At 35.2% G+C, this 22,609-nt stretch overlaps 1 protein-coding gene across 2 annotated transcripts in view; it reads right to left on the minus strand.

The window, feature by feature from the left end:
* Positions 1-563: 563 nt before the first annotated feature.
* The window catches only part of spartin, a 33,083-nt gene continuing 11,037 nt past the window's right edge, over positions 564-22,609 (minus strand). For both annotated transcript variants that reach the window (XM_069840267.1, XM_069840266.1), the window contains exons 6-9: positions 21,774-21,944; positions 15,811-16,005; positions 15,353-15,605; positions 564-14,804 (exon numbers count right to left, since the gene is read on the minus strand). In XM_069840267.1, coding sequence (XP_069696368.1) covers positions 14,594-14,804; positions 15,353-15,605; positions 15,811-16,005; positions 21,774-21,944 — 830 coding nt within the window. In that variant the 3' untranslated portion in view covers positions 564-14,593. The remainder of the gene's footprint in view (positions 14,805-15,352; positions 15,606-15,810; positions 16,006-21,773; positions 21,945-22,609) is intronic.

Genomic DNA, 22,609 nt, shown 5'->3' on the forward strand with positions numbered 1-22,609 from the left:
TGAATAAATAACTTACATAAAATTCTTTTTACATTGGATAATTTTGGTGGGTCAATATTTCGCAATAGTACTAATGGTGATTCAGTATTAAGAATTAAATTATGTGGCAGCAATCCTTCTGGTTTCAAAGAATTAAAAAATTCAGTTATAAAACACAGCCTGCTTACTATCTACAAGTGCATCGAGAAATTCATAACATGGTTCTGGACTGTGTAAAGATACTAAGTCTTATTGCATGAACTGTCTAGATTTTGGCCTTCATGATGTATCAACAATGTTACTTAATTTCATGTTATAATTTCCATGGCCTCGTGAAAGTCGATGTTGAATACAACAGACAATGATAAAGAACAATTGACTGTAGAAGATTTTGCATTTTAATATTATATATGAATATTTGACCTATTTATTTTTATATTTTATATTTTTAATTAATTTAACTTTCATTTGCACAATTTTAATGTAGCCTATGTTCTTCTCCTGGTTATGAAGGTTAAATATGCAAACTTTGGCACATATCGGTCAAAGCGTGTAGATTTGTATAGAGAACATACACACATACATACATACCCACATTCAATTTTATTAAGATAATAATTATCAATGAAGAAATACACTCCATTAAATACATAGCACAAGAGTAAGGATACAACCACAACAAAATATACATCACAAAAAGACTAAATATAATAACAAGAAAGAAAGAATTATAACACAAGCAAAATAATATAAAAATATACATTACAATAATATACGAAAACAAAAACATACACAAGATCGCATCTTCATTCAGGAAATTAAATTACATCACTGTATACAGAACACTACAAAAATATCTCGACACACAAACAAACAAATAGAACCTAACAGGAGTATACAAACATGCAATAGTTGTAACAATTTCTACATCAGACAAACTAGGAGATCATTTCAAACATTATACAAGGAACACATCACAACCATAACTAAATCACACAATATCTACACATACGCGGAACACATCACAACTACAGCAACATAGAAGCTTACATGGAAATCCTACATATTCAACCGAAGAACCAGAAATTAAAAACACTAGAACAGTACGAAATATACAGACACACAAAAATACACCCACAACACATCCTCAATACACAACTAATTTTCACCCCCCACTGAAGGACCTCACTAGCTCTGAAGACGACTAATATGAACTCAATTAGGTACTGTAAGGAGATAGCTAGAAAGTTGTTATAACTAAATCTTAAAATTAAATTTCTATATCCGGTACTGAATATTGTATGATTAGGAGACAGCTATAGTATTAGTCAGTGTCCTGATTTGAGTTTGGGAAATTCTGGTCACTTTAGGCAGTAGCGGCCGGTGATCGAAATCCTCGGTGAGGCCAGATGCAACTAGTTTAAGTGCCTCCGATAGGAAGTGTTTATTCATGATATTATTATTATCATATTATTAATATCATTATTACTGTATTATTATTATTATTATTATTATTATTATTATTATTATTATTATTATTATTATTAATGAAAAATAATAATTTCACTCACCAAATAAGCTGTTATGCTGTGAGTTTCAGTGTGACGAAGCAACCCATATTATGTGTTGAATTCCCCTTTCTTTCTTTCTTTCTTTTCCTTCTATTTTTTTCCTTTGACAGCAACAAACAAGGCCAGGAGAAGTTTATTTTGCACGACATTACCACTTAAAAATTTACGTTGCCTATACCAAGATGCAATAGAAACTCGCGTTTTAAGATTATCTGTCAGAAAATTTGTCTGTCGTAGGTATCTCGGTAGTCTCTCTCTTTATTTAAAACTTCCTTTCTTTCAGTATTATTTCTTCTCGAGAAAGAACACTCTAACAATGAATTAACTGCACTATTTCTCTCACTTGTTTCTGTTTATATTTTCCGAAATATACAACATTGGCCCAGATTCACTACTGTACTACGAAGTACAATAGTACAACACCCTCGCTCAATTCATAAACAAAGAGACAAGGGGAGAGAACAGAGTGGGTCTCTGCCTGCCAAAGAGCCGGAATTTTGTTATTTATGGCCTATGTAGGAAGACAAGTCACCACTGCTATTCCACCCCACTCTACCCTTGAGACCGGCTCATGGATGGGAGAAGTGAAACCTGACCAGGCCAGACGAATTGTGCCTCAGCTACAATGTTTTAAGCGCAAACTCAAAGCCCACGAAAAGACTGGAAACGTATAAGCCAGACCCGGCACGAGCGATCCCGGCCTCAGGAACAAATTTTACTGCAAAACAGGTCTATATACATCACAAAGTTTTCAAATGCTTCTACAGCGATATATATGATTCTTTCAAATAACTAACACATTATATAAAAACACAAAATTTTATTTCAGTTAAGCAAAGTGACTGAGGCCCGGCCTCACTTGCCTCAGTCAATCAGCCGTCACTGACTTTAGGTCATATTTATACGTAGAACTTACAACATGGATTCTGTGTGAACCAATCGTGTTCATTGCACAATGTAGGCATTTTATGTAAACCTTGATTAAAACGCAGTTCAGATGTTAAAAATTTGTACTTCACTCTCTGAAGATAGAACATTTTTTTCTCAGGTTTTCATTTTACAGAAAGCACTACAACTCTGTTTAACACAATCTGCTTTATTATATCGCACTTTGGTCTTTCTTCTCTCTCACTGTCGTGAACAATGCTATAACTACTTATCCTTCAATCACAATCTAAACACCAGGTCACAGGAGAGCCAAATCCTAGCAATTCCTGCCCACAGAACATCCCACTATTCATCCCCTTTTACTGTCTCAGTCCCCCGTGAATGGAATTCTCTACCTCAGAAGATAAGGGGCTGCCAGACAATAACCAGTTTCAAGAAAAGGCTAAACGATTTCTTACGGGAGCAGTCAAATTGAAGTTATAATTGTGATCGAGTTTAATAATTTAATTTAGGTATGACTGTCATTACTATTATTATTATTATTACATAATTATTTTATTGGTGTTGTGAAGATAAAAAGAATTGTCATTGTATTATATTAATTATGTATTGCATTGTCTTGTATTGTAGTATTGTATTGCTTTGAATTGTATTGTATTAATTATGTTATACTCATAGCATTGTAGTAATTTTCTATCATACTCGTTGAGTGGAAGAGAAGGCCGAATGGCCTTAACTCTGCCAGTTAAAATAAACCATTTACTTACTTACTTACAAATGGCTTTTAAGGAACCCGAAGGTTCATTGCCGCCCTCACATAAGTCCGCCATTGGTCCCTATCCTGAGCAAGATTAATCCAGTCTCTATCATCATACCCCACCTCCCTCAGATCCATTTTAATATTATCCTCCCATCTACGTCTCGGCCTCCCTAAAGGTCTTTTTCCCTCCGGTCTCCCAACTAACACTCTATATGCATTTCTGGATTCGCCCATACGTGCTACATGCCCTGCCCATCTCAAACGTCTGGATTTTAAGTTCCTAATTATGTCAGGTGAAGAATACAATGCGTGCAGTTCTGTGTTGTGTAACTTTCTCCATTCTCCTGTAACTTCATCCCGCTTAGCCCCAAATATTTTCCTAAGCACCTTATTCTCAAACACCCTTAACCTATGTTCCTCTCTCAGAGTGAGAGTCCAAGTTTCACAACCATACAGAAGAACCGGTAATATAACTAAAAGTCAATATGGCTGGAATATTTCACTGTGTCCGATATGAGATAATTCATTAAGAAATAATGACAAATGACGAGCTCAATTTTAAAACGTCTCTTGTCCACATGATAACGAAAGTAAGCTTCCTGTGTCCATGCATTCTTCTACATAAAACTATCTGATTTGGCTTCAGAACGCCCTCTAAACCACTAAAATCTTACGTTGAAAATGACTACTGGAATCAAACCCGATTCTTGTCCACAGCAAAACCGCGACAAAATATATATTAGTTCCATCTTTAGAATCAAAGAGTCTCAAGCTCCATTTGATTCTAAATGCACCCAACCTCTTTGGTTTCATAATGTCTCTTGTCTAGCTGGTAAGAAATTTTAGACCTAAAAATGTTCTTCGTGATTACCCACAAATTTATGGAAATGGATGAGGGTCGTTTTGAAAATAAGTTCCTCAAATATTAATTCGTTTTCGTATCTTTTATTAATAGTCTTAAATCCACCAAACTATTTAACACATAAAAACATTTAAATGCATAAATTAATTATTGAAAAGTCTGCACATCTGGAGAAGCTCGCCACTTTTGAAAAAATCCCAGTTGGAAGACCTTGCCTCACATATTTGAATTTATTCAGTCTTTTATGAGAAAATGTTTTTCGGTACTCCCAACAAGAATTATTCGAAAGGACTTCACGTTTTGACCAAAACAGATTTTTGAAGTGAAACATGTACGATTTATGTAAATAAAAGGAAAGTTCTGTATCAACTAAAAATTAACCATTTATATTGACCAATATTTGTGCACTTTAAAATAAACGTTAACACTAAAAGCATTACCATGACAAGGTGACATTAATCATTTATAAAATAGCAAATCTGAATGTAGGTAACAAAAATATCTCATTCCAACAATGAGTTCTGTCAATGTATATGATAATGTATTTCATTTGAAGGCACAATTGAGAAAAAAAAAGTCGCATTTGCTTATATATCAGTGACACGGACCTCAGATCAGTTAACCATAATTTATTGATTTCTCTGCTCAGCAAGACTATCTTAAATGGAAACAGCCGTGCAAGATATTTAAATTAAAAAATAGTATTTCATGTTCCAATGCTCAATTACATGTCGCAATAAAACAGGTAGTTCATTAAAAAATAACACAGTCTCTGAGAGAACCATTAGCAAAATTCTTACAACATTAACACACATATTCTGGAAGAATTTATGCATCTGTCACTTAATACAGTAAGGTTGTGTTGTTCTTATGCCATACAATTTACAATTCTGTGGCTGGGAGGAAAAAGGTCTTAAGTCAATTTTTTGTGAAAATGAGATTTTTATATATTCTGAAAGCGGAAACAATTCTCTACAATCTGGTAAAACAGCTAAAGTCAAATAAGACTCCTGACTGGATTTATAGAGCACTACCAAATTAATGTCCTAAGTACTTTTTGAATCGAGCACACTCAGAATAAAGGACTTAAGAATATTTAATACTTTATTCCTTACAAACATCACATGTTTACTTTCCATGCTTCCCTATTAAAAAGGTCTAACTTGTATTTTAGCCATTTTATCACATACTGATGCCCTTTCCTTTTAAAACTTTAAGCACCAGGGTAAACAGTCCTATAATTGTTTAAGACCTATTTTGCATTCCTAATAATTTACATTTCTCATTTATTTTGACATGAAAAAGATCTTATGTTTAAATAGTCCCTTCTACTCAGTTTGGCTTCTAGTCTAAAAAGGCTTAAGTGGAAATAATCAAGAAAATTGTTAAACGAGCAACATTATCTATTTTAGAAGAAATATAAACAAATAATATCCAGGAAAAAACTCTTAATTAAAAAAACTCTATAATTGACACCAATTTCAATCTTTCTACTGCTCTCCTGAAAAGTATAAAATTTTTACTTAAGACCTTTTTCCTCCCGGCCACAGAATTGAAGGTCGTAATATCTTAAAAAAGAAATAATAATAAAATTCAAACAACTAAGTCATGGTATTTAGACTACAGACGTGTTTTCGTACCCAGTGTTTTATCGTCCACACCCAGCAAACATTTATGATCATGTGCTATTCAAATTAATCAATCAATCAATCAATCTATCAATCTATCAATCAATCCATTCATTTTATCCTTACATGTTAAGAATCAGCTACCTATATATGAGTCATGTCGAAATCTGCTCTCAAACTGAAGACACGTGATATGCGAGATATCTGCAATAATGGCCACGGAATACTCAATTTTCCGATATATTATTCAAGGTTTATTTTCGTAATCTTAGAGTCAGTCAGGGGGGAAAGGAACTGGCCACCCTACGCCATTATCTCCTGGCCTAGTTGCCTCATAAATGGTGCCTTGTTGGTATCACTTGAGAGATTCAGACCTGTCTTCAGACAGTTAAAAAAAAAAAAAAAAGAGAGAGCTAGTCTAGGCAGTTAAATTTTTACTTTTGTCTATCAATTATCAATGTGTGCAGTTTGAGGGGAGGTTTTGACATGAGTGTATTAACAGTTTCCTTGTCGGTAAGTTTGTATCTAAGCTGATACACAGTTGTATTGTGAACAATGGAAAGCAACTAAATGTGATACACGGAAATGATGAGAGTCCATTTAACATAATACTGCAATTCAAGGATGATCCGTGCAATAGAATTCTTCTAGAGTCACTCAACATATTTCTGTTATGCACAATTTCATCTTAAATTTTTACTCAAGATGGTATTGACATGGGATTATTTTGTTATTTTAGAATAGTTACAGTGAATATTTGCATATAATTTAACATTAAAATTATATCTTGTATTGAACAATTAAGAAAGACTATGTTTTTGAACTGAATATGATACCTACTAATTATTTTAAAAATATGACAGTAGTAAATTTAATTAAAACTAAATGTTGTTACAATAATGATGATGATAATAGTAGTAAAAAAATATTAATTTTATGTACTTAGTACATAGGCAAACAGTCGACAAGTTGTACCAAAAAATAGCAACAGTGCTGTCTCTTGGGTAGTCTGAGATGAAATTTGTTTTCTAGAAAGGTTTCCAACTGTTTTTTTTTTTTTTTTTTTTTTCATTCCAAAGTAAATTTATTCTGTATTTTACAAATGTAGAATGGGATTCTGGTTGAGCAGCTTTGTTTTATAGGTACCTTTTTTTTTGCTAGAAAATCTGCAATTTCATTTTCTGCACAATGTCACAATAATGAAATGGTATTTACTGACAGTACAGATCTTTCCTAAGAACTAGTAAAATTCTTAATAAACTGTGAATTTCACATATTTTGCTATTAGTGGGATAATAGTGCTTGAAGTGCTCAATATTACTGCCTTGGAGAAGTGTTGATTGCTTTGTAGTGAGTGAGTTAGTAATATGCCTAAAGAGATGCAAAACTGGAAGATTTTTACAGTGAACGCTGCTCCTGCATTATCAGCATTTTGAGTGTCTCTGTATTTACATCTTTCTTTGACTGTATGTTTTCCAAATTATTTTCTTTGCAATAGTTAACTCTGGTTGTGATAGAGGCGAAGTGAAAGGTGTCAGAGGTCTGAACGGGCCAAAATTCTTAGGCCTAGCCCAGTCTGGCCCAATCGGAACCCGAGTTAGCTTATAATTATCACCTGAGCCCAACCCGAAACCCGAAGACTAGCAGACAGAGCAGAGGAGAGACTATCATGTCAGTAGTAGCACGAGAATGAGTAATCTTCGAGTCTCCCACGTACAATAGATATTCAATGATCTATGTCTATGACAGAGTACAGACGAAACAAATTTCGTTACGAATTACGAAGTCGAACTGAACAATAACTTGACACAGGCAGTCTGCTGTTCCGAGTAGGTGCCAGGTGGACATCTAATCGTGCATGCATTAAAATCTTCGTATTAATTTTGATCAGTATGTACTTCGTAGAAGAAAAGATTTGCATTTCTTTAAGCCTCAAGCCCGATCCAAACCAGATAGCATACATGAATTTCAACCCAAGCCCATGTGGAGCTCTCTACAAGGTGTTCAATGTTAGTAAACACTGGAAGATTGTGCACATTTCTTGTAGTGTGCAGACTTTTTGTGAAAATCTTCTGTACACCAGGATTATAAACAGTACCGTTAGTAAAAACTGTCCAAAATATGCCACATTATTGTACTGGTACCATAAAATTATCATACCAACTAAAACAGAGAGAGAGAGAGAGAGAGAAACTCGTCCGGCCTTAATTAAGGATCCGGAAATTAATAGCAAATAAATATAATTAATTAAATATGAATATTGTTATAAAAATAAAATGTAATAATTAAGCACCATTGATTATCAATTATAAAATAAAATCTTAGAATATGACTTTAAAATTATACTTATAATTTAAAGATTTTATTTAAAATTAGCATATCCTTAATTAAGGCCTTCTAAGTGGTATAAATGAAATTGTATAATCTGCAGGGAATCTTTGAGAATTTGCGAGATGATTTTTTGAATTTCAAAAGATGATATTGATAATTGTTTAAAAAAAATTATATGTAAATTTTGGTAAAGAACTCCGAGCACCAAAAAATAAACCTGTTACTGACCAATTGAAGAGAGGGATATTATACTTGGCACTAAGGTAGGGAATACAAGGTTCATAAATGGCCCTCTTTTCCTGATCAACCTGATGAGCTTGGTTTAGATCTCTCTCCATGACTTCTATGACAGCATAACTTGTGTTAATATTACATGATGAAACTTTTTACCGTGCAATAATATTAAATATATCACTGTTGCCATAGCAACCCATTCTTCGTAGACCATGACATCAAACAACCTATCATTACAAATTTGATATTATGTTACTTCTTCATTAATCATTTCATAATGTTGTACAAAAAATAGCATATGAAACACGTTTATAATGTTATACAGTTATTGGAATCGTCAAAACTAGGAAACTCACTTTGCTTGTTTTCCGAATATTAACTTATGTGATAAAATATAACAAACTCTTTGAAAATATATTTCGTGTTTGTAGGTACCTTTCTCTGTTTCTATAATTTCTCCAGGGAACACTGAGGGGTAGTTTCTTTAGTTTTCGATGTAGAAGACTTTGCTACTTTCTATTATTTAGTCTGAGAGGTTAATTCTGGAGTATTTAAACTTCTCTGACTTGCCATAATTGTGACCCTGCTTCCACATAACAATACTCGCTTAATGCAGTTATTACACATATACGGAATGGAAGGTCCGGGGTTCGATTCCGAGTGGTGATGGGATTTTTTCTCGTTGCCAAACTTTTAGAATGGCCCCGAGGTTCACTCAGCCTCCTATAAAATTGAGTATCGGGTCTTTCCCGGGGGTAAAAGGCGATCAGAGCGTGGTGCTGACCACACCACCGAAGTCATGGAAAGCATGGAGCTCTACCTTCATGCCCACCCAAGTGCCTTCATGGCATGTGACGGGGATACCGTTACCTTTTTTTTTATTGTATTAAGGGTGCTCACTAAGAATTACTCCAGTTAAATCATTTAAATATTATTAATCTCTGAATGTCTTTTTCTAATATCAAACTATGTACCAAAAGGACATCAATAAGCAAATATGCACAACACAACCTGTTCTTATGAACTAAATGGCCATTTGGCTGCAATAAATATATTATTATTACTCTCTTTTTCTACTGTTGTGTTAATATGATCTTTCCAAGACAATGTGAAATATTATACCAAGATATTTACAATTTTCTGTTTGCACTAGATGCTAATTATTTAGTGGTATCCTGTCTTTTACAGCAAAAGGTGAAAACTTCGCACTTGTTTTGGATGTAGTTCGCCTTCAGTGGTGCTCCAAAGGGAAATTAATGATGATTATGATGATGATAATAATAATATTATTATTTATTTAAAAACAGCAGGTCACAGAAATGGATTACCTAAGATGTTGAGCAAAAACTCCAAGAACAGATGAAGTTGAAAAGAATATAATACTTACTTACTGGCTTTTAAGGAACCTGGAGGTTCATTGCCGCCCTCACATAAGCCCGCCATTGGTCCCTATCCTGAGCAAGATTAATCCAGTCTCTATCATCATAGCCCACCTCCCTCAAATCCAATTTAATATTATCTTCCCATCTACGTCTCGGCCTCCCCAAAGGTCTTTTTCCCTTCGGCCTCCCAACTAACACTCTATATGCATTCCTGGATTCGCCCATACGTGCTACATGCCCTGCCCATCTCAAACGTCTGGATTTTATATTCCTAATTATGTCAGGTGAAGAATACAATGCGTGCAGTTCTGTGTTGTGTAACTTTCTCCATTCTCCTGTAACTTCATCCCTCTTAGCCCCAAATATTTTCCTAAGAACCTTATTCTCAAACACCCTTAATCTCTGTTCCTCTCTCAAAGTGAGAGTCCAAGTTTCACAACCATACGGAACAACCGGTAATATAACTGTTTTATAAATTCTAACTTTCAGATTTTTTGACAGCAGACTGGATGACGAAAGCTTCTCAACCGAATAATAACAGGCATTTCCCATGAAAACAATATAATAAGAGAAAAAATGGTAGTTACAAAAATGTGCGCAAGAAACAGAACTAGAGCTATGACGGTAAGGGCATGTAATGCGAAAACAGCCAATTAAATAGAGAAATCTTACATTTGATACCACCTAGAAGGAAGCATGGAAGGCCACAACCTACATGAAATGGCAAATAGGGGTAAGCATGTGGAAAAGGGACTTGCAAAACAAAAATTGTTAGACAACATTTAGAAAAAGAAGACTATTTGTTTTTGTTGGGAAACTTATGTATATCAGACATATTTCTATAAAATACAAAATAATTAACAACAATAATAATAATAACAGTAATAATAATAATAATATCATCAACTCTAAGGATGTCTCCTTAAATTCATTAACAACAGTAATAACAACTGTATTAATCTCTGGAACTTCAAAGTCTCCATCACAAATGAAGATGTTTGGTTGCATAATGAAAAACGAAGCAACACAAAATAAAAGATAGAAATCTCACAACAAGCCTCGAAACATTTACCAGTAATGCTGCTTCCCACAACTTACTTGTGTTTTCTATTTCTTGTATCAAAGCTGTTAAAAAAAGTGTAAATGCTGAATAGAGAAACTTGTAAAAATATACCTCTTTCTTTTCCACTACAAGAATATTATACAAAGAATGTACTGAAAGTAGAGTATTGTTTTTTTTTTTTTTTCCTATTTTTAATATCAACTCTGCTGTAACATATTAATGAAAGTCATCAACTTTTTTCACGATATTATACTGTTTACGTTTTAACTCAATTTTGTAAAATATAACAGAAATACCGCTACTCATTTTCATTTAATATCAACCCTAAAATCTAACCTACCCATCATTCCATGATATTCACAAAAAGGAAAGGGGTTCTGCAATGCTCTAGTACATTCGTAATACAAAGTTCAGCAAGGCCAATTTTAATGTGAGTGTCCACAGCATCGAAATCTGCTCTCACTGGATGTTTGCAAACAACAGCCCAGAGTACAGCAGCTGGTAGGGGAACAAAATATCAACTACAGTTACTATATTTATGCACCCCAAATATTCGTGGAGACTTATTTATATCCTGTCGATTCTAAATGAAATCTATGGTGAAAAAAGGCAGTGTTAAGGGGAAAGTTTGTGTGGTGTGCTATTTCCTCTTATCAATTATTTCTTCATTAGTAATAATACTGGCGATGACACGATAACAAACAGATTTAGTTGAATTATTATACCAAGTACCTGAAAATGGGGGGGGGGGGGTGACAGTTACGTGTTGTATCGGAAAAGGCCATTACTGCAACAGAGATGGCAAGCAAAACCCGTGAAATCTCTGAGAATGAAACGAAATGCCACAATCAGAGATGTTAGCTGTCTTCTTCGTCTCTTCAACACTACGCTTTGTTGTGACACTTCCATACATCGTTCCTCTATGCAACATTTTTTAATTCATTTTGAATCTTGCGTACACTACTTTTAACACTTGAATATAATTAATTCATTAACTAGCGGACTTACTAGCGTTAAGTATGTAAGATTTGTGTGGCTTACAGCTGTTTCAGTGCTTCACGCACCATCCTCAGAGCCTACTAGATCACAGAGTCATCTCGAACTTCTCTGCCTGTTGTGTGGGTGTGTTTGATTGTTGAAAGTGTTGAAGAGTGGAGTCAAATAGTGTGTGTGTACTGAAATTGATCCGTGTGTTGAGAATTTGATCGGGGTGTGTTTTAGTGTGTCTGTATATTTCGTATTGTTCTAGTGTGTTGAGTTTTTGGTTCTTGGGTTGTATGTGTAGGATTTCCATGTCCGTATTTATGTTATTGTATGTGTGGTTAGCATTGATGTATTCTGTCCTCTGGTTATTGCTTTAATGTGTTCTTTGTAGCATGTTTGGTATGATCTGCCTGTCTGTCCTATGTACAAATAATCGCAACTATTATATGTGAGTTTGTATACACCTGTGTGGTCGTATTTATTTGTGTTGTTGTGTGTTCAGATGTCTTTGTAGTGTGTTTTCTGTTCTGTATGCTATGTTGTATTTCTGCTTTCTGAATGAAGATGCGATCTTGTGTGTGCTTATGTTTTCATGTTAGTGTGATATATTTCTTGTGTTTGATGAGTTTTTGTTTTGTCTTTCTTATGATGTTGTCTATTATTTTTGGATTGTATCCGTTTTCTTGTGCTATGTATTTGGTTGTGTTCACTTCTTCATTGTAGTGTTGTTGGCTCATGGGTATGTTGAGTAATCTGTGTACCATTGTCCTGAATGCAGCATGTTTGTGTTGTGTGGGGTGATTAGATGTGCTGTGTATGTGTGTGGTGGTGGTGGTTGGTTTTCTGTATATTTTGTAGGTGTGTTTGTTGTCGATTTTTGTTATGGTGATGTCTAGGAAATTTATGGAGTTGTTCTTTTCAAGTTCTAGTGTGTATTGAAGTTTTGGGTGTAATTTGTTTATGTATTGGTGTAGTTTGTGTATTTGTCTTTTGTTTCCTTTGTATAGTATGAGTATGTCGTCTACGTATCTGTGCCAGTATATTATGTTGTCTGCATATTTGTTGTGTTCATTGTTGAGTATGTATGTTCTATGTTGTGTAAAAATATCTCATACAACCCAAGAACCAAAAACTCAACACACTAGAAAAATACAAAATATACAAACACATTAAAACACACCCCGATCAAATTCTCAACACACAGATCAATTTCAGTACACACACACTATTTGATTCTACTCTTCAACACCTTTCAACAATCAAACACACCCACATAACAGGCAGAGAAGTTCGAGATGACGCCGAGATCTAGTAGGCTCTGAGGATGGTGCGTGAAGCACTGAAACAGCTGTAAGCCGGACAAATCTTACATTATTAATACTAGTAAGTCCACTAGTTAATCAATTAATTTTTTAATTTCTTCCCTCCAGAAATGTTTCATTCTTGTCATTAAACATTTTTCATCTAGAAGAATTCTGTACAATTCTCATATGTATAAAAAGCCGTTTTTCTTCTCTACTTTCTACCAGTTTCAGTTTAGGCTCTGTTATTTCTTCTCTGTTTCAATAGCTTTGATTTTTTAATAACGATAAAAATATCTGACAGCATAAATAGGGATAACCATGTTGACTTGCAGGAACTCTTACATGAGATTCACAATACATCATTCTCGCTGCATACATACTGGCTAGGCATGTCCCCATGTACTCTTGTGTGTATAATTGTAATCCATTACATCTCACATACATCAAATTTAGTGAAAACACAATAATTAAGAGGTCAGATCTATATGCAAAATAATCTGAAACAAGTACAACTTGGCAGAACTTCAAATGTATTTGACAATGCCTGTGAATGCAGTACTGTATATATTTTCATATTACTACAAGAGAATACATACGTAGTCTTACTGATATGTCATGGCCTTTTCTTCAATGCTAAGATTTATGAAAAACGTGGCATCTTGTGTTTTGTCCTAGATCATATATACCCAGATAGCTCGGCCTTATAGACTTTGACGGTAACAACTTTTGTCAGGTTTACTATGCTGCCGTCTAGTTGTTACATAAGGAGTCACGTCACAATTCTCATTTCAATTGCATTAGCGACTGTACTGTCATCTCGTATTCGTTTACGGCGGACAGGTGGCAACTGTTCTCTTCAAAGTGCTGCCGATTTTAACATAGGGATGAGCTATCTGTTACATATTTATGATCTAGGGTTTTGTGTATGGCTGCTGGAAAAAATATCGTATTCTTTTTAGATTTTTGTGAAGTTCGCAAATCTACTGTTGCTCTTTTTTTATAATCTGTTGCTACAGACAGTAATTTTATCAAGGTTACCTTCAAAATGCCTTTACTTACATATTGCAACAGCAGAAAGTAAAATAAATTCTCTCACACGATGTCACATTAAGTGAAATCATTATTAAAAACCATATTTTTAGCAAATTGTTATGAATATTTGCATGCACATTTCAGTATTTATTTTTACATACATATCCAAATAACAAAAATAATCCAAATTTTCATTTAAATAACTTATTAATGTAGAGTCATTTGGCACGATTTAAAGTAATTTTGAACAAAACCAGCAACCACACAGAATACTTCTGGTTTATACATGTAGCTGCAACATGAATAATATAATTCTTTTTTTAATTATGCTAATAAATAAATAAATTTATAATTCTACAAGGTTGCATTCTGGGCAATTCAACCAAGTATCGGACACATTTCAAGCACTGAACAAAGGATGTCTAAGTGAAGGTACAATATTTCTGTAAAGTTTCAGATGCCATGTTACAAACTCAGAGATTCATCTTAACAAGATACCAACACTAACAAAAGTTTCTTCTGAGGATAGAGCGACCTCACTCCTGCTAAAGCACACAACCACCCTGTGCAGGGTATTAATCACTTTTGGACGGGCCAGAATCCGGAGGATGGCTGTTATTGTGCAAATTTTTTCTGTAGTCTTCAACAACAGCTTTCCCTGTTGATTTCGCTGTCACCTTCGCAATTCCTTTCGGCGTGAGACACTTCACGTTGTGTCCTGCCACAAGGACATTTCCTACTGTGTACAATGTATCACTCGTAGCTTCACCCACTGGATGTCCATATCTGCAAACACACACTGTACGTCACTTAAACATCCACATCTAATAAATTCAGGATAATGATTGATTATGGTCTGCTTTGTTTCTACTGATTTCTGCTAGTCTAGTAGTATTCTATTTCTAAGGATGACAGGCAACTAGCTTTTCACATAATTCCTACTATTAGACTGTAGAGGCCATCATATGGTATTAACTGGCAAAGGAATCTGCACCCGAAAACAGCAACTGTAAATGTATGATACAAAAGCCATTTTGATCATTTTGGTTTTATCGTGGATTGCGAAAAAGAAACAAGTCTAGTTATAATAACTGCACACTTGTCCGACCTGTTCTTGTAGCCTTGACAGTGAATAAGGAATGGAGCTTAAACGATATTGGGTCAACCAAGGTTCATTCTGTCATACATATTGTACATTACTGTTTACTACTGCATCGGACTGTTCAGCTTCATTTCCTGTACAGGCTAAGTGCTATGACTTGCATCATTTTACTTACATGACCCTCAGTGGAAATGAATACAACCTTTGGATTCAATGGGGAACTTCTACTCACTTATGCTTCACAATTTTGACCGTATTGTTGGCCAAGCTGGTTGCCAGAATGCCGGCAGACCGCTCCAGTCCATCATAAACTGTGCTGAACCCTTCAAAAGCTCCTGCGGTCACTGTCAGAACCCCGTCCATCCTCTGGGATGCTTCCTGTGGTGTGAGGTTGCATGTAGTGGCCAACAGCTTGCTTCCTTGCCTCTGAATGTGTGGAGCCAGGTATCGACCCAGGGCCATTGTAGCTGAGCCAATCTTCGAGGCTAGGGGGAAAAACATCTACCATAGTCAACAGCACCGCAAGGCTTATTCATTACATTCAACATCTGCTGCATGATCACAAAATAATACTTTGGTACCTCTTCCACCTTCGTCTCATTAGTTTCTGAAGAGTGTCTGTAGTGCAGAAGATTGTCAAGGAGAAAATCACATACTATACAATTTAAGTGATTAAAACAAAGCACTCACCCACGAAGCCTGTGACCTGAACAGCTGTTCCCGTTACATTTTTAGCTGTCTGGAGGCCTTTGCTCACATTTGGATTCACTGCTCGAGGAGTGGATTCAGGATTTATTTTCTGAATTAGCTTCGGTGTTCCTGCATTCATCAGTTCTCCCGCTTTTTCCGCTCCTCTTATCAGGCCTTGAGAAATGAACTGTGCTCCTATAAACACAAAGAGATGTGTAACATATTGTGACAGACAACACTATTTCATAGTACAGTGAAACTTCCCTTAACGGACACTTCCCAATAGCAGACTTCTCTCAGTAGCGGACATTCTCAATAACGGACGCGGACACTGAAATGTATCTCCTAACAACAATTAAAATTTCCAAATAATGGACAGCGTGAAAGAAAAAAAAAGAAAAAGACGGTTGTAAATTAAACGGAATTCTTTGCAACAATCATTATCGTGCATTTGAACGTGCTTGTACTTTATTGAAGGTAAGCAGCACAGTTGTTAGTTGTGATACTGTACGTGAGCAGTCCGTACTTTCTTAGTTTGTCAAGTTGAGTGTTCAGAAGCACAGTCACATTAAAAATGTCACAAAAACGTAAACATTTGTCACTGAAAGAGAAAGTGGATATTGTAAAGCATAGTGAGAAGGAGAAATCAAGTGTTTGTGAGTTGGCCACAAAGTTTAATGTGGGAAAAACTAGTGTTAGTGAAATTTTGAAAAACAAGGATGTTATTTTGAAATCTTACACTGAGAATGCAATTCTAGATTTCTTTGTGTAGGTGAAGTGGTACAGTGACTGATGTTTATTTCATTTACTAAACATTTACTGGTACGATTTCTCTCTGGATGAATACTGTAAACAATCTCACTGTCTACTGTACTGCACTGTAAAATATAGTGTTGAATATGTATGAGAAATTTTAATGTACTGTATAGGCCTACATACTAACGATTTTCTAAATAGTGGACACTTCTCAATGACGGGCATTTAATTTTTCCCCGGCGGTGTCCGCTATTGGGAAGTTTCACTGTATTTACATAGAGGATATCAAATCACTCTGCATAACATATTTATGGAGATTACATTTAAAAATGGCGTGTCTTTCATCTTCTGTGACATTCATGCAAAGACTAAAATCAAAATAATCACTGCCACCACATCACCATCCAATGATGATAACAGCATGATAACTGGTTGTTTTCTAATGGCTTCAGATGTTACTCCGTTCACCAGCTTGCTTCCCAACATAAACTGGTTAACGTCCTTTCATGAATCTTGACTTACTTGCAAGAGGAGAATTTCGAAGCGAGAAATTGAAGACATCTGCATAAAAACAGTCTATCCATAAAAATGGAAATTTTCCAGATTAGTGCTGCTATCTCTTGGCTGCAAGGCATACGTGTGGTGAAACATCAGGATGCATCGTGGAAGTCAAATAGATCGCATCAAAGTTCTTGTGTTTATTGTTCTGGTCTTATAGCATTTTTAGAACTCAATTTTTTCCTCTTTTAAAAATGAGGATGTGAAATATCATACACCACGGACACAGATATAAATAATAAACTAAATAAGTCTAACTATATAACAGGAACACTAAAAAGAACTTTGAAAAACAGACTCTATAATGAAACTATACAAGACGATGGCAGTTCCTACTATAACTTACGGATCCGAAACATGGACAATGACAGCACAACACTCTGCTAGAATACAAGCTGCTGACATGAAATTCCTCAGTCCAATAGCAGGATATCAAAGAACAGACAAAAAACACAATACAGAAATAAGACACCAACTAAAAGTAGAGGAATTAAATACAACAATAGTGAGGTACAGAACAACTTGGAAACAACACTTAACAAGGACGACTGAATATAGAATACCAAAAACAGCGTACAGCTATTCACCACGAGGAGAAGAAACTTGGGAAGACCAAGAAAAGACGGAAGCAGCAGCAATTTGCAGCCGGAACAGGATGATAAAAAGGCCTAAATCGTGATGAACAAGAAGAAGAAAAATGAGGATTAGACCAGTTCTGCACATGTCTTCAATTTAAGATATGCGTGATTACGCATTATTATAAGAAATCCTAAGGCAATGAAATATATAAAGAGCTCAAAGCAAATTAGCCATTTGTCTCTCTGAAGTTCACTGTCCAACTGAAGGGGAAAGACAGTCTACTACAGTGGGGGCCAGGTTACAATGATTACTACTGTGTTCAAATGTTTCAAAACTTAATGTTACAGTCTGATATTCATGCAATGCAATAAATGGAAATATTCACATAATACCTAATAACAAAAAACAGCAACTGAAACGAATTAAACCCCACGCACCAAAATTAAATGCATTATCGAAAATTCACAAACAAAATATACCGATCATACAAACAAGCAAAATACATAGAAGACATGGTATAAAATTTGAGAACCCTACAAAATAATCAACATCATAAATCTAAATAATTTCAAGGGAAAAATTGTTCCGGGGCCGGGTATCGATCCCAGGACCTCTGGTTGAACGTACCAGCGCTCTACCACTGAGCTACCCATAGCATCATAAATCTAGTTAACACAATCAAACACAGACATATTCCATACAACACAACATTGGCATCATTTGACATTGAAAATTTATATAGAACTATACCGGTAACAGAAACACTTGAAATACTTCGACAAATGCTTATCAAAAAACAATGTATCACAGATTCACATTCACGAAATTATACACATCACCGAGATCACAAAACAAAATTATTTCGCACATAACAATAAATACTACGCACAGACTAGCATTATCACCTATATCAACCATAACAGCTGAAATCTTCATACATAATATAGAACAAACACACATAATATATACTGACAACAACGAACACATGGAGAAAATAATGTACTGGCATCGATACATAATGACATAAAAGTCCTATATAATGGCAGCAGAAGACAAATAAGAAACTTGCATCAACAACTAAACACAATACATCCCACATTAAAGCATACAATAGAAACAGAACATAACCAAACTACAAACTTCTTAGACATCATTATAACAAACCTGAATTTATAATATACAGGAAACTACAACACACACACACACACACACACACATAAACATGCAGCTTTCCGTACAATGACACAGAGATTAATTAACAATGAGAAATGACAACTACACTGAAGAACTAAATACAATAAAATACACCGGATAGAATCATAACATAATAGACACACAAATAAAAAAGGCAAAACAAAAACATAACAAGCCAACACAAACAACACACGAGAATAAATACATAATATTAACATATCACAATACCAATACATACAAAATCTCAACTTCATTCAGAAAACTAAAATATTAGACAGCATATAAAACAAATAACACAACACAGAAATATCTAAATAATCCCATCAAACATATAAATAAATATAATTCAACTGGGGTCATCATCATCATCATCATCATCATCATCGTCACCATCATCATCGTCCTTGCAGGTATTAGGCCTAGTGGCCTGTTACAGTCTCCGTCCATCTTTTCAGGGGGCGTCCCAAAGATCGTCTTCCATGTGAATTTGTCTTGGGAGTCTGGAACGGTCCATCCTATTGACATGGTTAAGCCATTTTTGTCTATAGTGGTTGAGATGTTCATAAATAGGTGTAATTTTCAATTCTTTTGTAATTAGTTCATTCCTTTTGTGGTCAAGCAAGCTGTAGCCGGCAGTCCTCCTTAGAAATCTCATTTCCGCAGTTGTTAGGCGTTGAACAGCTGAGTTTCGGACTGTCCAGGCCTCACTACCATACATGAGGACAGGTCTTGCTAGAACTTTATATGCTTTTAACCTGGTATGTTTTTGGGTTTTCGTGGTTGTGAGAACCTGGTTGATGATTCTTAAGGCTCCATTAAAATGCTGAATACTTTCAGATATATCAGTAACAGATAAATATGTCAAATTATAACCTAAATCTTAAATGAGTTTACCTGTTCTAATGTATGGGTTCCAATGCAAATTTTACTCCTAACTGGCTGTTTACCTTGGAACACCATAATTTTTGTTTTGTTTGGGGAAATTTTCATATTGAAATTTTGTGCTATTATATTCAGGTGATGTATTGAGTATTGCACCTCGTCTTCATTTGCAGCAAAAGAACCTGATCGTCTACATATAATAATGTATCTAGAGTACAATTTCTGAAGAGCGGGGTGTTTCCATGAATTGTTAGTCGCCAATGTCTGATGATGGAGTTGATGTATATATTGAATAAAAGTGCTGAGAGGGGGCATCCTTGACGAACTCCGCAGTTCAACTGGGGTTTACCAATTAAAATGCAATAGCTGTCCAGATTTTTACATACGACAGACAGGAAGATTCTTTCAATCAAGATGTACAATGCATACATCACATCAAATTACGCAGATATTACCAACAACAAGCACGACTACAATAACATAGAAACAGATGTGGAAATACTAGCATCACACCAAAAAGTCTACAGTTAAACATGTTAGAACAATACGAAATATACAAGCACACAATAACATAGCCACAGCATGTACTTAATACTCAATACCCATACATAATTCAATATCGTAATACATGGCACACAATCACCCCCTACCATAACAGCAACAAACCCAGTGCACAGTGGTGCTATTCAAGCAGTTTAACAACCATTCCCTCATGTGTACCTTTGTTAAAAAAATACGGTATATGTCGATGGTAACTGCAAATATTACCTAGAAATAATTTAACAACCGGATGGGGCTCTACCTCCATGCCCCCCAAGTGCCTTCATGGCATGTTACGGGGATACCTTTACCTTTTACCGTCTGAACTGGTGTGAACTGGCCGAATATCACCAATGACCACACCCCATCCCTACAACTGACGAATGCAAACACTGAAAATCAAGACCAGCTGGAGCAGCAGTAGTTCGAAAGATACTGAAGATGGCACTACACCAGTTTTGAAATGCAACCCATCTGTCATAAGGTAATTACTTGTTTAAAATCATAACACTTTTAAGTTTTATGTATTTTTTCCTTCAAACCCCCATGAAATTTATAAATGAAGCAATTCTTCTCAGGTTCTCAGCCAGGTGTTGGATAGTTGCTTCAAGGCCTGAAGAAAATGGCACAACTAGTCACCAAAAGCTTGGAAGCAACTATCCAACACCTGGCTGAGAACCTGAGAAGAATTACTCCATATCCAATGCCGGGAAAGCCTCAAGTCCTGCATCGTATAAATGAAGTTTTATTGTACATCCATTTTATCTTTACTGAAGTATCGTAAACTGGGGTTACTTTGAACACAGAGGAAACTTTGAACATTTTTTCACAAAATCATATTTAGGTTTCTACGTGCTGCACTTGTTACAGATGGAGGTAAATTTGGTATGAGAATGATTTTATGATAATTTACCTCCATCTATAAGAAGTGCAGCATGTAGAAACCTAAATATGATTTTCTGAAAAAATGTTTAAAGTTTCTTCTGTGTTCAAAGTAACCCCAGTTTAAGGTACTATTAGTAAGTTTTAAAGAAAAATTATCACATTATCAGCAAAATGCTTCAATTCATAGAGATACACATCATGCACAACGTGGCCCGCCGAAGTGGGCAATTTGAAAATGGGTCACAGTTCTGCCATCTATCCGCAGTATGCAGAACTCAAATCACGCAAGTGAAGTGGGTGGGCATTGGAAACACACACACAGACACATATTTCATTCACTTCATTGCTCAGATGATCTCTCTTCATTCCAGAATCAGACTTCGTTCAAATATTGTGAAGATCCTTATTCCACTTCTTTCTTAATAATATAATCGTGGACTTCTCTAGCTTGACTGTGCAAAACCTTACTTTGCCTACTAAGCTATGGAACGGCGACAACGAAGCAACACACTATTATGTAGTAAAACCAAGCAGTGACAATCAGACATTTGTGAACGTCTTAATATTACCTGTTACAATTCCACGAGAAACTGAAGAACTGTAGCCCGTGGGAGCTGCTGCTCCTCTAGGCGTGGGGACTTCTGGCATTTTAGTTACAATTACTTTCAAAAGATCTTCCAACAGGTAATAACATGCATCATCAGTCTCTTCTTCGGGAAGAATTAAACCCACTGATGCTCCTGGAACAAAGATTGCAGTGATAGACAATATAGTTTCACTCAGCCATAACCTCTGAATTGCACACAATAACAATATCAGAAAATATCAACATCTAATATAAGAATTCTACCTTTGGTAAAAACATAAAATTATCATCAGATCTACAATCACTGGAGTAACAGCAGTGTAGGCACGGCAATGGTAATAAACTAGGTGTGAATAATAATAATAATAATAATAATAATAATAATAATAATAATAATAATAATAATAATAAGATAAGGTTACCAAATTGTTTATCTCAAATCCAGGGACACGTGCAGCTCCACAGTACAATCACTAAATTACTGTTACTGTTGTTGTCACTGTTCTTGCTGTTATCATCATTATTATTATTATTATTATTATTATTATTATTATTATTATTACCGGCATTACACCAAAAGCCATGTTTCAATACTGTCCCCAAGAGAGGAGATCTAAAAAAAGGTGGATCGAGAATGACTCACTGAGACTGCAACAGGCCATGGTCCTTATACTTGTTTGCAAGATGATGATTACCGGTACAGTGTTTTGCCAAAGCTATTGTATTTATTATATACATAAACGATGCTTTAAGAAAGGGTAAGAGTGAAGTATGTAATGAAATTTTATTAAAAGATAGTACAGGTGTCAAAAAAAAAGT

The sequence above is a fragment of the Periplaneta americana genome, chromosome 11 (genome assembly GCF_040183065.1).
Source record: "Periplaneta americana isolate PAMFEO1 chromosome 11, P.americana_PAMFEO1_priV1, whole genome shotgun sequence".
Classification (NCBI taxonomy): Eukaryota; Metazoa; Arthropoda; class Insecta; order Blattodea; family Blattidae; genus Periplaneta; species Periplaneta americana.